This window comes from Lagenorhynchus albirostris, chromosome 4, assembly GCF_949774975.1.
Source record: "Lagenorhynchus albirostris chromosome 4, mLagAlb1.1, whole genome shotgun sequence".
Taxonomy (NCBI): domain Eukaryota; kingdom Metazoa; phylum Chordata; class Mammalia; order Artiodactyla; family Delphinidae; genus Lagenorhynchus; species Lagenorhynchus albirostris.
In genome coordinates this window covers 82,480,676-82,492,962 of record NC_083098.1, presented here as the reverse complement: position 1 = coordinate 82,492,962, position 12,287 = coordinate 82,480,676, and the positions used below count along the sequence as shown (strand labels likewise).

The window sequence follows — 12,287 nt, the reverse complement described above, 5'->3', positions numbered from 1 at the left end:
ATTTAACCTTAATTCCCTCCTAAAGGTCCTGTCTCCAAATACAGTCACATTGGGGGTAGGACTTTAACATAAAAATTTGAACAAAATCCACCCCAGTTAGTTAAACAGAAAAGGATTTTTTTGAAAGGATATTGGGCAGCTAACAGCATTTTTTAAAAGGAGGGGAGACTCAGGCTTGGAAGCTCTATAACCAGGAAACGACACAGCTTCCTATTTCAGTTTCCATTGACACGGTCACTATTGCTGGGACACGCCCCTGGGCTTCTGTCTCTACTGCCTCTGAATTTGTGTATTTGTGCCTCACATCTCTTCCCTCGTCAAAACGTGTTCCATGAGATGCCATGCTTTTCCCATTATTTTCTTGCAAGTTGAGGCCTCTCACAGATTTCTGATGGTTGGTTGGAGCCTCTGTCACATCTGTGGGCCCTAGCTGGAAAGGAGCCTGGGAAAGCAAATGCCAGCCTTCCACCTTGGGGAGTTAAACCCACAAGGTGGGAGATTCTCCAGATATTGGGAGTGTGTTCAAACTATGCTGGGCAGCCACAAAATATAAATGTCCTTCACTGGCACTGAGTTCTATCATTCGAAAAAATATTCCAGGTCAAGAGGCCTAAATTTAGTTTAAAAAACTTTGTTTAATCCAGAATTTGTTTCCAATAACAACTGTTAAACAATCTGTCTGCTTTCAAATTTACTTTTCTTTATTCCTGACCTTGCTTCTAAGCTTTATCAGTTGCATATTTTCTCATTTGACATGTTGGTAAGTAACAGCCAAAACCCATTGCCTCGGTTTCATCATGGACTGGGGGGTGGAGTATGGAAAAGGAATAAGAGTGTGAGCCCATTATCAAAAAAACAGCAGGGGTGTAAGATATTGGGCCATCTCAGAGCGTCATGCCTATTACCATAAAATCCACAGTATTCAGCAGCAAGGTCCGTGAGAAGCCTGTTGCCCAGTTCAAATGGTATATTAGATTCTATGACTAGTCTTGAAACCCCATAACCACTTTTTCGATAACCTTTAATATTTCTTTCCTTTTCTTTTTTTTTTTTTGAAAGCAGGAATGACCCTGCTAAATTATTAGATATTTAAGTTTAGAATTCACTGTCATTTCTGCACAATTCAGTTGCTGAAATAACATGTAGCAGATGCTACAGTGCAAGTTAATGAATAATTATTTTTTGTACTATGGCCTCTGACTGTAACATCTGTCACAACCCTGTGGGTTTAGTAATTATTCTTTTGACACTTTCTCAATTTTTTTTTGGCGGAGCCGAGCCGCATGCAGGATCTTAGTTCCCAGACCGGGGATGGAACCGGCGTCCCCTGCCGTGGAAGCACAGAGTCTTTACCACAGGACGGCCAAGGAAGTCCTCTAAAATGTTTTTAGCTTTAAAAAAAAAACCAAAACACATTGTTTTTTAATGTTTTGCTGCAGTCTTTAAATTTTGCTTTTGTTTGTTTAATTATTTTCTATCTATTAAATTCTTCCATTTGTCCTAATTCTTCAGAAAGTGTAGTGGCTCTTTATGGTCTACTTTTGTAGAGGAATGTGAAATTCTTCAATTGATTTTTTTCTTATTGTAAATAAGCCAAACCCAGGGTCAAGCTTATTTACCATTTCTGGGGCACAGTTTAGCCTTCAGCTCTCAAGGGCATTATTTTCAGCTTGTTACAAGCTATGCTTTGGCTTCCCTTCTTCAAAGTTGGCTCTTTCTTAACTAGGAAACAGGGCAGAGACAGGATTATTTTCTTCCCATTTCAGTTTCTCTATAACTGCTGTGTCCAGAAGTAAATATGGCATAGCCAAAATTAATACCAGAATTGACTCAATCCAACCTCTTTTTAAAAAAAGGCTAAAAATAAAGGCCTGGATATTTTTAGAAAGATCAAATAATCAGTGTCAAATTTCACAGAAATCTGATATATATATAGATTGATGTCACGCAAAAGTATTTCCAGCAAGCTACTGAAAGACAAAAGAACAAATGTTGGAGGTGTTAGGAGATAGTGGAGTGAAGTTGATGGGAACAAAGTGGCTGTAATGAAGCATGTCCACGCTGCTGAAATATTTGGAGGATGGGTTCACAAGAGGCTGAGAATAAAACAAAGCTAGAATCTAGTCCTGTGTATCTTTTTACCTTCCCATCCCCACTTGCATAGATATTGGAGGCAAGAAGATGAGGAGTACTCCCTGTTCCTCTCTCCCTAATTCCCACCAGTGATGCTGAAATGGGGAAGTGGCTTCAGACATGGACAGACCTGGTGGATGGGAAAACCTGTCAGTATCAAGATGCATATGTGAGGATTTAGGAGTTAAAAAAATACACACACAGGGCCTTCCCTTGTGGTGCAGTGGTTAAGAATCCGCCTGCCGACATGGGGGACCGGGGTTTGAGTCCTGGTCTGGGAAGATCCCATGTGCCATGGAGCAACTAAGCGCGTGAGCCACAACTACTGAGCCCGCGTGCCACAACTACTGAAGCCTGCGCGCCTAGAGCCCGTGCTCCGCAACAAGAGAAGCCACCGCAATGAGAAACCCACGCACCGCAACAAGGAGTAGCCCCCGCTCGCCACAACTAGAGAAAGCCCGTGTACAGCAACAAAGACCCAACACAGCCAAAAGTAAATAAATAAAAATAAATAAATTTAAAAAAAGAAAAAGGACATCTTTATAGAAAAAAAATACAAACACACACGCACATTTGGTAGAAGCTGATGGGCATTGCCTTTACTATGTCATTTCGAATTGTGACTCAGAAGCAGAGTTTTTCAACTGCAGCTCTGTTGACGTTTCAAGGAGTCTAATTCGTTGTCGTGACAGGCTACCCTGCTTATTGTAGGATGTTTGGCAGCATCTTTGACCTCTACCCACTAGATGCCAGTAGTTACCAGTTGTGAGAACCGAAATGTCTCTAGACGTTGCCACTGGTTGAGAATGACTGCGGCAAAGCCAGCATGATGTGGTTAGGCGGGAGAACATGGGACTGAGCTGGGGCGGGCGGGCTGGTAAGGTTGGAGGGGCAGAATTGTGAAAGATGGGAGGAGGTGGTGGATGAGGAAATTGAGTGGAATGCTGGGGATGGAGCAAGTTGTTTCTTAAAAGAGAGGGAAAATATCCTAGAGGCTGAGGAGCCTTTTAGGAATGTAACCAAAAGTCATGTAACATTTAAGGGGAAGGGCTGCTTGCTCTTCCGATGGTGGGGTCAGGAGGTCAAGAAGGCTAAAGGGCAATACCTTAAGTATTGCCTAACTGTGGTAAGGTTGCTGTCCCCTTTCTGTAGGTCAGTGCGGCTTATCTTGCTCACTGTCAGTGAGGATGAATGGGGATCCCAACAGGCCCCGCTGAGGAGAAACTCGGTCCCAAGAGCCCCCTATTCTTTGGTAGCTCCTTGCAAGTCTTGCTGTATCTGTCAGCTCACTCCCAGCTGGCAGTGGTGAGCTACATTCATCTGAAACATACATACCTCTTGCCCCATGTTGTGTTCCGTGGCAAGTCTGCAGGCCTCAATCTCATTTACTCTCGGTGATTCCAGCTCTGAGTTCTGTAGCATCAGACGGGATCCATAGTCTATATATCACAGAAATTCTCTCTAGTCGCTGTACCATCTCTCTGCAATGCTCAAAAGTTTCCTCCAAATTCATAGCATCGGGACAGGTCAGTAAGCTTGGTGGCTAAGCAAACATCCAAATGGCGATGGAGATATGTCTCCTCTTCTTTTTTTTTCTTTTGCGGTACGCGGGCCCCTCACTGTTGTGGCCTCTCCCGTTGCGGAGCACAGGCTCCGGACGCGCAGGCTCAGCAGCCATGGCTCACGGGCCCAGCCGCTCGGCGGCACATGGGATCCTCCCGGACCGGGGCACGAACCCGCGTCCCCTGCATCGGCAGGCGGACTCTCAACCACTGCGCCACCAGGGAAGACCTGTCTCCTCTTCTTGAAGACACCCAAGAAGACATCTTATTCTTGCATGGAAGTGGCAAAGAGTGAACCTAAGTTTAATGGTAGTGGAGTACTCTATGGTCATTTCACAAATAATTGAGAAAAAAAGCCCCCACAAGTACCTTCATAGAATAATGCTGGGGGAAAACCCATAAACCTCTGTCTCTCCACCACCTTCACTCAAGTGTATAACACAGATTTGGAGTCGGAGGGCCTGAGTCTGACTCCAGGTTCTAGCACATCCTTGCTGAGTGATCTTGGGAAAATCAGTCACCTTTTCTGAAAAATGGAGATGAAAGTTAGCAAACTGGTCAGAAACCATGTCAATTCCACATTTCACTTCCTGTGCTTCGGCAGGAGAGGTTTGCCTATACACGCAACGTGTGTCTGTGCAGACCCCCATTGCTTCTGACCTTGGTTGTATAGCAGGCAATGACACCCTTGGTGTGGTCATTTTCTTTTTGAAGTGTTCAGATAGGCAAACTCCCTCCTTTCTCAACTTCACAGGGAAAAACATCATGACACCAACAAATACATCCGTGTTCAAAATTAAATTTGTGTTCTCGGTAAGCCTCAGGATAAAGCCGCTGACTTTATCTTGTAATGGATTATCTAAGTTTTCCAGATAAACAGTTAAGTTGGTCTCATGATCAGAATCATTATTTTCCCAACGCTATCGACAGGATGAAACCAAGGAATAGTCAGCTCAACTATAGAAGCTGTAAGATGTGGAATTTCTGTAAGATGTGGAACTTCTTCAGAGTTAATGGAAAATGTTGCAGGAGTTGTGGTTAATGATAATAATCAAATGACACTTCCCATTTTTCTACTTCTATTTCCATCTATCTGACTTAGTATTCCCTATATTTAGGCATCTATTTATAACAAAAATTCTCATGAAACAGACAAATTAATATCATGTTGCTCACACAAAAAAATGGGATATAAAATCTGGGGAAATGCTCTCTCTTGACCTACTGTTCAGAAAACAGCAAAAGACCTTATATTTTCTTCCAAAGGACAAAACCCACTGGCTTAGAAAGTAAAGTTTGGTAGTTAAGAGAGAGACGTGCCTTGGTTTCCTCATCTATAACTTGCTAAGGTGTTATGAATGAGATAATGCAAATAGAGGGTGTGGCAATTAGTAAATGATCAATATTGCTACTACTACTATCACTATTTGAAACTATATGTGTTTATTTTTAAATTTTCTGTCTCCTCCAATAGAAAATAAGCTCCATGATGCTTACCTGTTTAGTACATATGGGCACCTGCTGAATGTGTCTCAATTTGAGCATTAAAGTAAAGGAAGGATGAGAGTCCTCAAAGAATTTAGGGTCAGTGGAAATTCCCCTAAGGAACTCTAAAACTGATGCTGTTACTGAAACCATGCAACTCAGACTGGGACTTGAACCCACGGGCAGGGACTCAAACCCAGCCCAAACCCAGATTGGGACTTGAACCTAAGATCTTTTAACTGAGATTGCATACCTGGTCTCAGGACTTAATGATGCTCAGGTTCTTGATGTCTCATCACAGGAAGAATTTAGTGAGAGGCAAAGTGATAGGTAAGAAGTGGATTTATTTAGAGAGAAACACACTCCACAGACAGAGTGTTGTCCATCTCAGAAGTTGAAAGCAGCACCAGGGTATGGGATTGTCAGTTTTTATAAGGGTGGGTAATTTCATAGGCTAATGATTCGGAGGAGTATTCCAGCTATTTTGGGGAAAGGGTGGGGATTTCCAGGAATTGGGCCACCGCCTACTTTTTGACCTTTATGGTTGCCCTTGGAACTGTCATGGCGCCTGTGGGTGTGTTACAATGAGCGTCTGTATACTGAGGCTCAAGGTCTAGTGGAAATCAACTTGTCTGCCATCTTGGACCTATTTGGTTCTAATCAGTTTATGTCATGTCCTTGGGCTATGTCATTCTTTTAAAAGTTGTCATTCTTTTAAAAGCCCTGCCCCCTTCCCTCCTGTTTCATTACCTGAAAACTGGGTTTGCTTCTTGGTGGGTGTCCATCCAAGAGACACAACCAAGCCAAAGAGGGGGAGAAGGAAGGATTTATTACTTGCAGCAAGTAAGGAGAACACTGAGGATCCTTTCCAAAGCAGTGTCTCCCTGAACAGCAAAATTGGGGAATTTTTTAGCTAAGGATACATGCATGTTCATGAAGGGGCTTGAGCAGAGGAGAATTCAGTATAGAATTGGGGCAAAGGTTGACAGAGTCCAAACTTGAGTTGATTGAAGTCACGAGGGTCAGGAAAGTTCATCATCTTTCCATCCTCCACCTAGGTGGGGGCCTTAGTGCCTACAGAACTCAAAGATAAGTATCAGATTGTTATATAAATCCCTTGAGGAGAAACTAGGACTCTGTTTTATCACTGGACTATTGTTTTTTGACTGTTTTTCTTTTGTTTCTGCATTCCCTCGAGATCATTAATTACTAAGACCTGTTCAAGGGCAAGCATCGTGACCAGGCTTAGAGCACACGATGGCTTAGGCCAAAAATGTCATCTCTTATGTCAAGAAAGCCATTCCTAGTTCTCTTTTTCCAGGGGCTCCCCGACTCTGACTGCTTACATTGCCTCAATTTTCAGCACTTGGGGAAATTTTTGAGTCTATCCAGCAAGACGAATATATGATGACAATATAGGTGTAAATACCAAGACAAGTGCAGAAGTATTTTAATACAAGTCCATGGAGAACTTATTATGTGATACAGCATTGTGAGGGTTAAAAAAGATAACACAGCATGATTCACTTTATTCTTGAAACTTTTGGCAAGTCAAGTCTTCTAGAGGTTTATTAAAATTAATACAGTGTCTGTAAGTCGAGTTATACAATGCTATATTGCCCAGCTATATCAGGGGAAAGGAGGGTAGGAAAAAACTAGCACATGGTGAAATTGTGCTATACACCAGCAATACGTTCTTCACATCACACAGCTGTTATTAAAATTATTTTAACAACCCTGCAAAAGAATGTATTTAAAAAATGTTTCTTATCACAAAAGGAATGAATATTCCTCTAAGAATTATTAGAAAATACATATAAAGAAAAATTAAAATCCTATTGTACATAAAAGTAAATCCTATGAAGTTTTGACCAGTCTTGATTAAAATGATAGTTGAAACTAGGGGCCAACTTTAAGAATCCAAAGCATTTAAGTTAGCAATATAGTAAAGGCTAATGCAACATATAGTTACCATAAAATTAGAGTTAAGCCTTTATGTATTTTATATCATAATGCTGGATTTCTGCTAAAATCTACTTATAAGGAAAGGATAAGAACTTTCCAGTAATATTCAGATTTTTCAGTAATCTTGAGGTTATAAATATTTAAGGAACAGCATTTTTTTAAAAAAAATTATTAATTTCTTTATTTTTGGCTGCGTTGAGTCTTTGTTGCTGCGCACGGGCTTTTTCTAGTTGCGGCGAGCGGGGGCTACTCTTTGTTGTGGTGCGCGGGCTTCTCATTGCGGTGGCTTCTCTTGTCGTGGAGCACGTGGCACATGGGCTCAGTAGTTGTGGCGCACGGGCTTAGTTCCTCTGCAGCATGTGGGATCTTCCCGGACCAGGGCTCGCACCCGTGTCCCCTACATTGGCAGGTGCATTCTTAACCACTGCGCCACCTGGGAAGTCCCAGGAACAGCATTTTTTAATGTTTAACCACTTAATGTTTTAATCTATGTTTGTCATAGGAAGTTAAATTGCTTACCATTCTTGTGATAATTTAATCACTGTCACCTCACTGGTTGTAGTTTCTCAATCAGCATAAAAGACTGTGTTGATTCTCTTAAAATTGGGAACATAGTAATTTATTTCCCCTTGAATTAGTTATTTTGTAGTGAAACTGAGCAGGACCCTGTGGGGCCTTTCCATGTCCCCTGTCTCTTACTTATAGGAAAAAGGCTACAGCCTCCCAGACCCTCTCCAAGTTACGAGTTATTCAAAGTTACTAATTAGGGAAGTGAAGGAATGCAGAAACAAAGGAGGAGCGGTCAAGAAACAATGGTGCAACAATAAAGCAGGGTCCTGGTTCCTACTCAGTAGATAGACATAACAATATATCTCTGAGTTCTACAGGAACTAAGGATCCCCACCCAGGTGGAGGTAACTTCCGGCTGAGCACAAGCCACGTGGACCCTGGACTGGTTGGAACCAGAAGGCTGATGATTGAGATTCTTGGAATCTCAATCGCAACCTGCTACCTCACCACCAACCAATCAGAGGAAGGTCACACACCCTGCAGACCTTCATCCGAATTTTGCCCGTAGAAACTCTTCCTTGAAAACATTCAGGGAGTTACGGCTTTGCTTGGCCCTGCAATAAACCCTTCTCTGCTCCAGACTCTTACGTCTTGGTTTGTTTGGCCTCTTTGTGCATAGGACACACGAACTTGGGTTCGACAACAGTAATACTACAGTTAAATGACTCATTAATTTTAAAACAAACCATCATGCATTCCATTCGATTAATTTATTTGTGTCAGGCACTGTTTTAGCCCCTGGAAACAGCAGTGTGCAAAACACAAGATTCCAGCATCACGATGTTTATTTTTTATTGAGAGACAAAATAAAAAAATAAATACATATATAATTTCAAATATCTATAGACATTTTGAAGAAAAGTATACAGGGCAACAGGGTAGATAATAAACAGGCCTATTATAGCGTCGGGAGGAAGAAATTTTCCTCTACCCTTCTAAGTTCTAGTGTTACTGAGTCCAACCTCGCTCTCTGCTCACCGCACAACAGGCCAATATATCAGAGACAAGGCGTTGAGGCAAGGAACACGACTTTATTCGGAAAGCTGGCAGACGGAGAAGATGGCAGACTAGTGTCTCAAAATAACCACCTTATGGTATCTGGATGTAAGTTTCTTTTATAGAGTCAGAGAGGGAAGTAAAGTAAAAAGGCAGAATAGAGAGGGAGAGGTGGGAAGGAAGTAAAGTAAAAAGGGCCATCAGTCTTGCAAAACATCTCCTGGAATGGCCAGGCTCGGGGACATTCACAGGTGGGTAGGGTTCCCTGAGGCAGGCCATCATGTATGATTTTAATAACAAAAGCAACGAAAAGCAAAGGCTAAAGTCAAAGAAACAGATCCAACATGGAGTCAAAATTGGCTCTTCCCTGTTACACTAGCTGGTCTAAGAATTAAATTAACATGAGACAGATTAACAAGAGAAAATCAAACGAAAGTTTAATAACATATATACATGGGAGAGACCCAGGAAAACTGACTAACTCTCCAAAATGGCCCAAACCCTCACCGTGAATACCATCTTCAGCTAAAGAAAAAAGAGGATGTTGGGGGTAGTAGTTCGGGGCTTCCAAGGGGAGGAAGGCAACTGGTAAGGAGACAAAAAAGCCAATGTTTGGTAAACAAATGTTTGCTGCGCCCACAGAGACAAGAGGACAGAGAGGAATTTTAACAAGCGACTTTGCTAGGTTCCTCCCTGTCTATATACCTAGTGTGTACTACAGTTATCTATGGTGATAGCTCCCTTCTTGGAACAAGTTCTCTATCTATATTCTTTTAGGCAGGTAGGGGAAAGGTCAAAGGTGATGAGTCTTTTGGGCCTTAAAAAAAAAAATCAGCCTAAATTAATTATCTTGCCAAAGAAACCCATTTTGGGGTGGCAAATTTTTCTCCCTTACAATAGCTAGGGTGGTCAAGACAGGCCTCATTCCAGTTTGAGCTAAGACCTGAATGAGCATGTCAGATAAACAACATAGTTAATGCTTGGTGAATATTGTTCTCGTCTCCTTCTCCCTGGGGCCAAACTGACTCCTATTTGCATGTCTGCACATCTGCTTTTACCCAGACAAATCCTGAACGTTTAAGTCTTAGTACTGTATATTACAGACAGGAACCCGAGGTTCAGACGTTACTAGGGCAAGTTAACTGATTCTGTGGGTACTTGCCTTCACGGTAATGCCTACACAACGCTGTTGTGATGTACTGTGTTCCAGGTCCCGAGGGCACTGAGGACAAATTAGCCTAGGCTTGGGATTATCCAGAAAGGCTCTGGAGAGGGAGAGGCTCAGAAGGCCACTGTCCTTCCTTCCCACCTTACTTCCCATTTCCAACACCATGGCCCAGGATCTGAGCCCAGAAAAAAGAAAAAGGCAGAGCCCTCAACGGCTGTCACGTCTGCCAAGGCTTTCCTGGCGGTTAAGAAGCAAACAATTAACTTGTAGATATCCAAGCAAGGTGCAAACGCAATACCGCGTTAAGACAAAGCGAACACGCCAAACTTTCTGCGCACCCACGCCCTACCAAGCTCTTCCGGGGCAAGATCTCGCGATTCGCGCTCTGCGTGTACGTCATTTCCGCTGCCTCCGCGGCCAGGTCATTAAATAATGTTACCATTTCCGAGTTCGCTAAGGCCGCCTGCGGCGGCGCAGGCGTTGGTGTTCGGTAGTGTCCGGTCTATGGAGTCAGTTGGTTTTGGCGGCGGAGCGGAGGTAGCAAGCGGTGTTCGAGTGGGGGCCTTTGCCCCGCCAGGATGTTACCGGGCTTGGCCGCCGCCGCCGCGGCCCACAGATGTAGCTGGTCTTCCCTTTGCCGGCTCCGTCTGCGCTGCAGGGCGGCAGCCTGCGGCTCCAGCGACCTCCAGGGTGAGTGTCCTGCGCCGGCCTCTGACTCTGCGGAAGCCGGACTGGAAGACAAGGCCGGGCTCGGCGCCGGGCGCCTCGCCTCGGGAGTATGCCGCCTTGCCCTTTCCCAACCCCAGAACCTTCTTGTCGGACCTCCGCCTTTGCAGTTCAGCCTGCTCAGCCGGCGGCGGCCCCTACAGGCCTCCCTGATCCTGGTCTCGCCCACGGTCCCCGCGGGCATTTGGGGGCAATTCTCGGGCCGGGTCGCATCCATGAAACGGACCACTTCGTTTCAGATAAAACATTACGTGAGCATGGCAGTGCCCGGCGGTGACCGCCCGCCTCCTCCCGCAGCCAGTGCGAAATTGCTGACTCCACAAAGTTCCAGGGTCTTTTGAGCTCACCGCCTTACCTTTTTTGAGCACTTTGACCAAATAGATTTTCTTACCCTGTTCCTTTTCTCGTACTCCCAACCTGTGTTATTAAATTTTCTAAGGAGGAATTTGGGGGTTGCTACGCAACATTTACGAGACATCCTTTAAGATGGGGGTATGACCATCCTACAGTTGTTGAATGAGACCAGTTCGGTTGAACAATCTTTTTGGTGAAAAAGTGTCCACTGGAGCTGAACTCAGAAAAAAGTGGTTGTCGGGAGGTTTTATCCCTCTTTTTCAGATGTCGTTTCTGACTCAAATTTAAATTGACAATTTACAAAATAATCTTGAACTTGCAAGTTTTAATTAGGCTTACCTCCGTTTTTGCCGTCATTGGCATGCCATAGGTTGCTTGACACTTGGGAACTGTTAGGAACAATGAGGGAAGAGACAGAACCAAATCCACCCCTAATCTAATCCCCCAGGGTCTTGGGGATGAATAGAGTGTTTACAGAAACATTTACCCAAAATTTATGTTTGAAAAAACTTGTAGCATGTTTGTGACCTTGCAGTAGAAATTGGAAGTCGTAGTCATTCAAGTTTATAAGTAACATAAGCTAAAATAATGCCTATTCTGTGCAATTATTTTAGAATATGGTCCTTTTATTTGCAATAAATATAAAAACTGGCTTTTAAGATTTCGGAAGGGTTAATTTTAACAGCACTATTTTGGGTGCTTTTTGGTAGTGATAAAAACGTGTAACTGTGGATTTTTCCTATAATGGAAATGTACCTGATTCTCTTGTGAACAAAATGATTCATCTGGTTGTACTGTACTCCAAAATCCCCAGTTAAACTTTCTGGCCTAGTTGCTTTTATTGACCAAGCAGTTTCGGCATTTTACACTTAAATTACGTGGAGTGACTGTTGAATTTAGTCTAAACTGCCCTTTAAGGATGGGTAAAAAGAAGTTGAAATAGTGTAATTTGTAATCCATTATTGTCTGTCGCTGTCAAGTCGAAAATTATGTGCTCTTTGTCTCATCCCTCTGTGAACTACAGATAATAATCACCTGTCTCACCAGTCGGAATGACTGCAAAGTTGTTTGCAGTGTTTATTACCAAAAAATTAAAATGTGTTTTCATGCTTAAAAACAGTAGATGTAAAAAGTAACCTTGTTTGTGCAAATTTAGTTTCAAAAATACTGAAACAGTTTTTAAAAGGGCAACCATAATTATGATAAAGCTTAAAAAATTTATTTAGAAAAAGTACTAATTTAGAAAAAGAGTACTAAGTACTCTTTAGAGTACTAAGAGTACTAACTAAAAAGAGTACTAAGTTGGATGCATGTAAGAAGAAAACATT

At 42.9% G+C, this 12,287-nt stretch overlaps 1 protein-coding gene across 4 annotated transcripts in view; it reads left to right on the top strand.

Annotated features, from left to right (window-relative positions):
- Positions 1 to 10,333: 10,333 nt before the first annotated feature.
- The window catches only part of SLC30A9 (solute carrier family 30 member 9), a 72,319-nt gene continuing 70,365 nt past the window's right edge, over positions 10,334 to 12,287 (top strand). For all 4 annotated transcript variants that reach the window (XM_060148263.1, XM_060148266.1, XM_060148264.1 and 1 more), the window contains exon 1: positions 10,334 to 10,569. In XM_060148263.1, the coding sequence (XP_060004246.1) occupies positions 10,458 to 10,569 (112 nt within the window). In that variant the 5' untranslated portion in view covers positions 10,334 to 10,457. The remainder of the gene's footprint in view (positions 10,570 to 12,287) is intronic.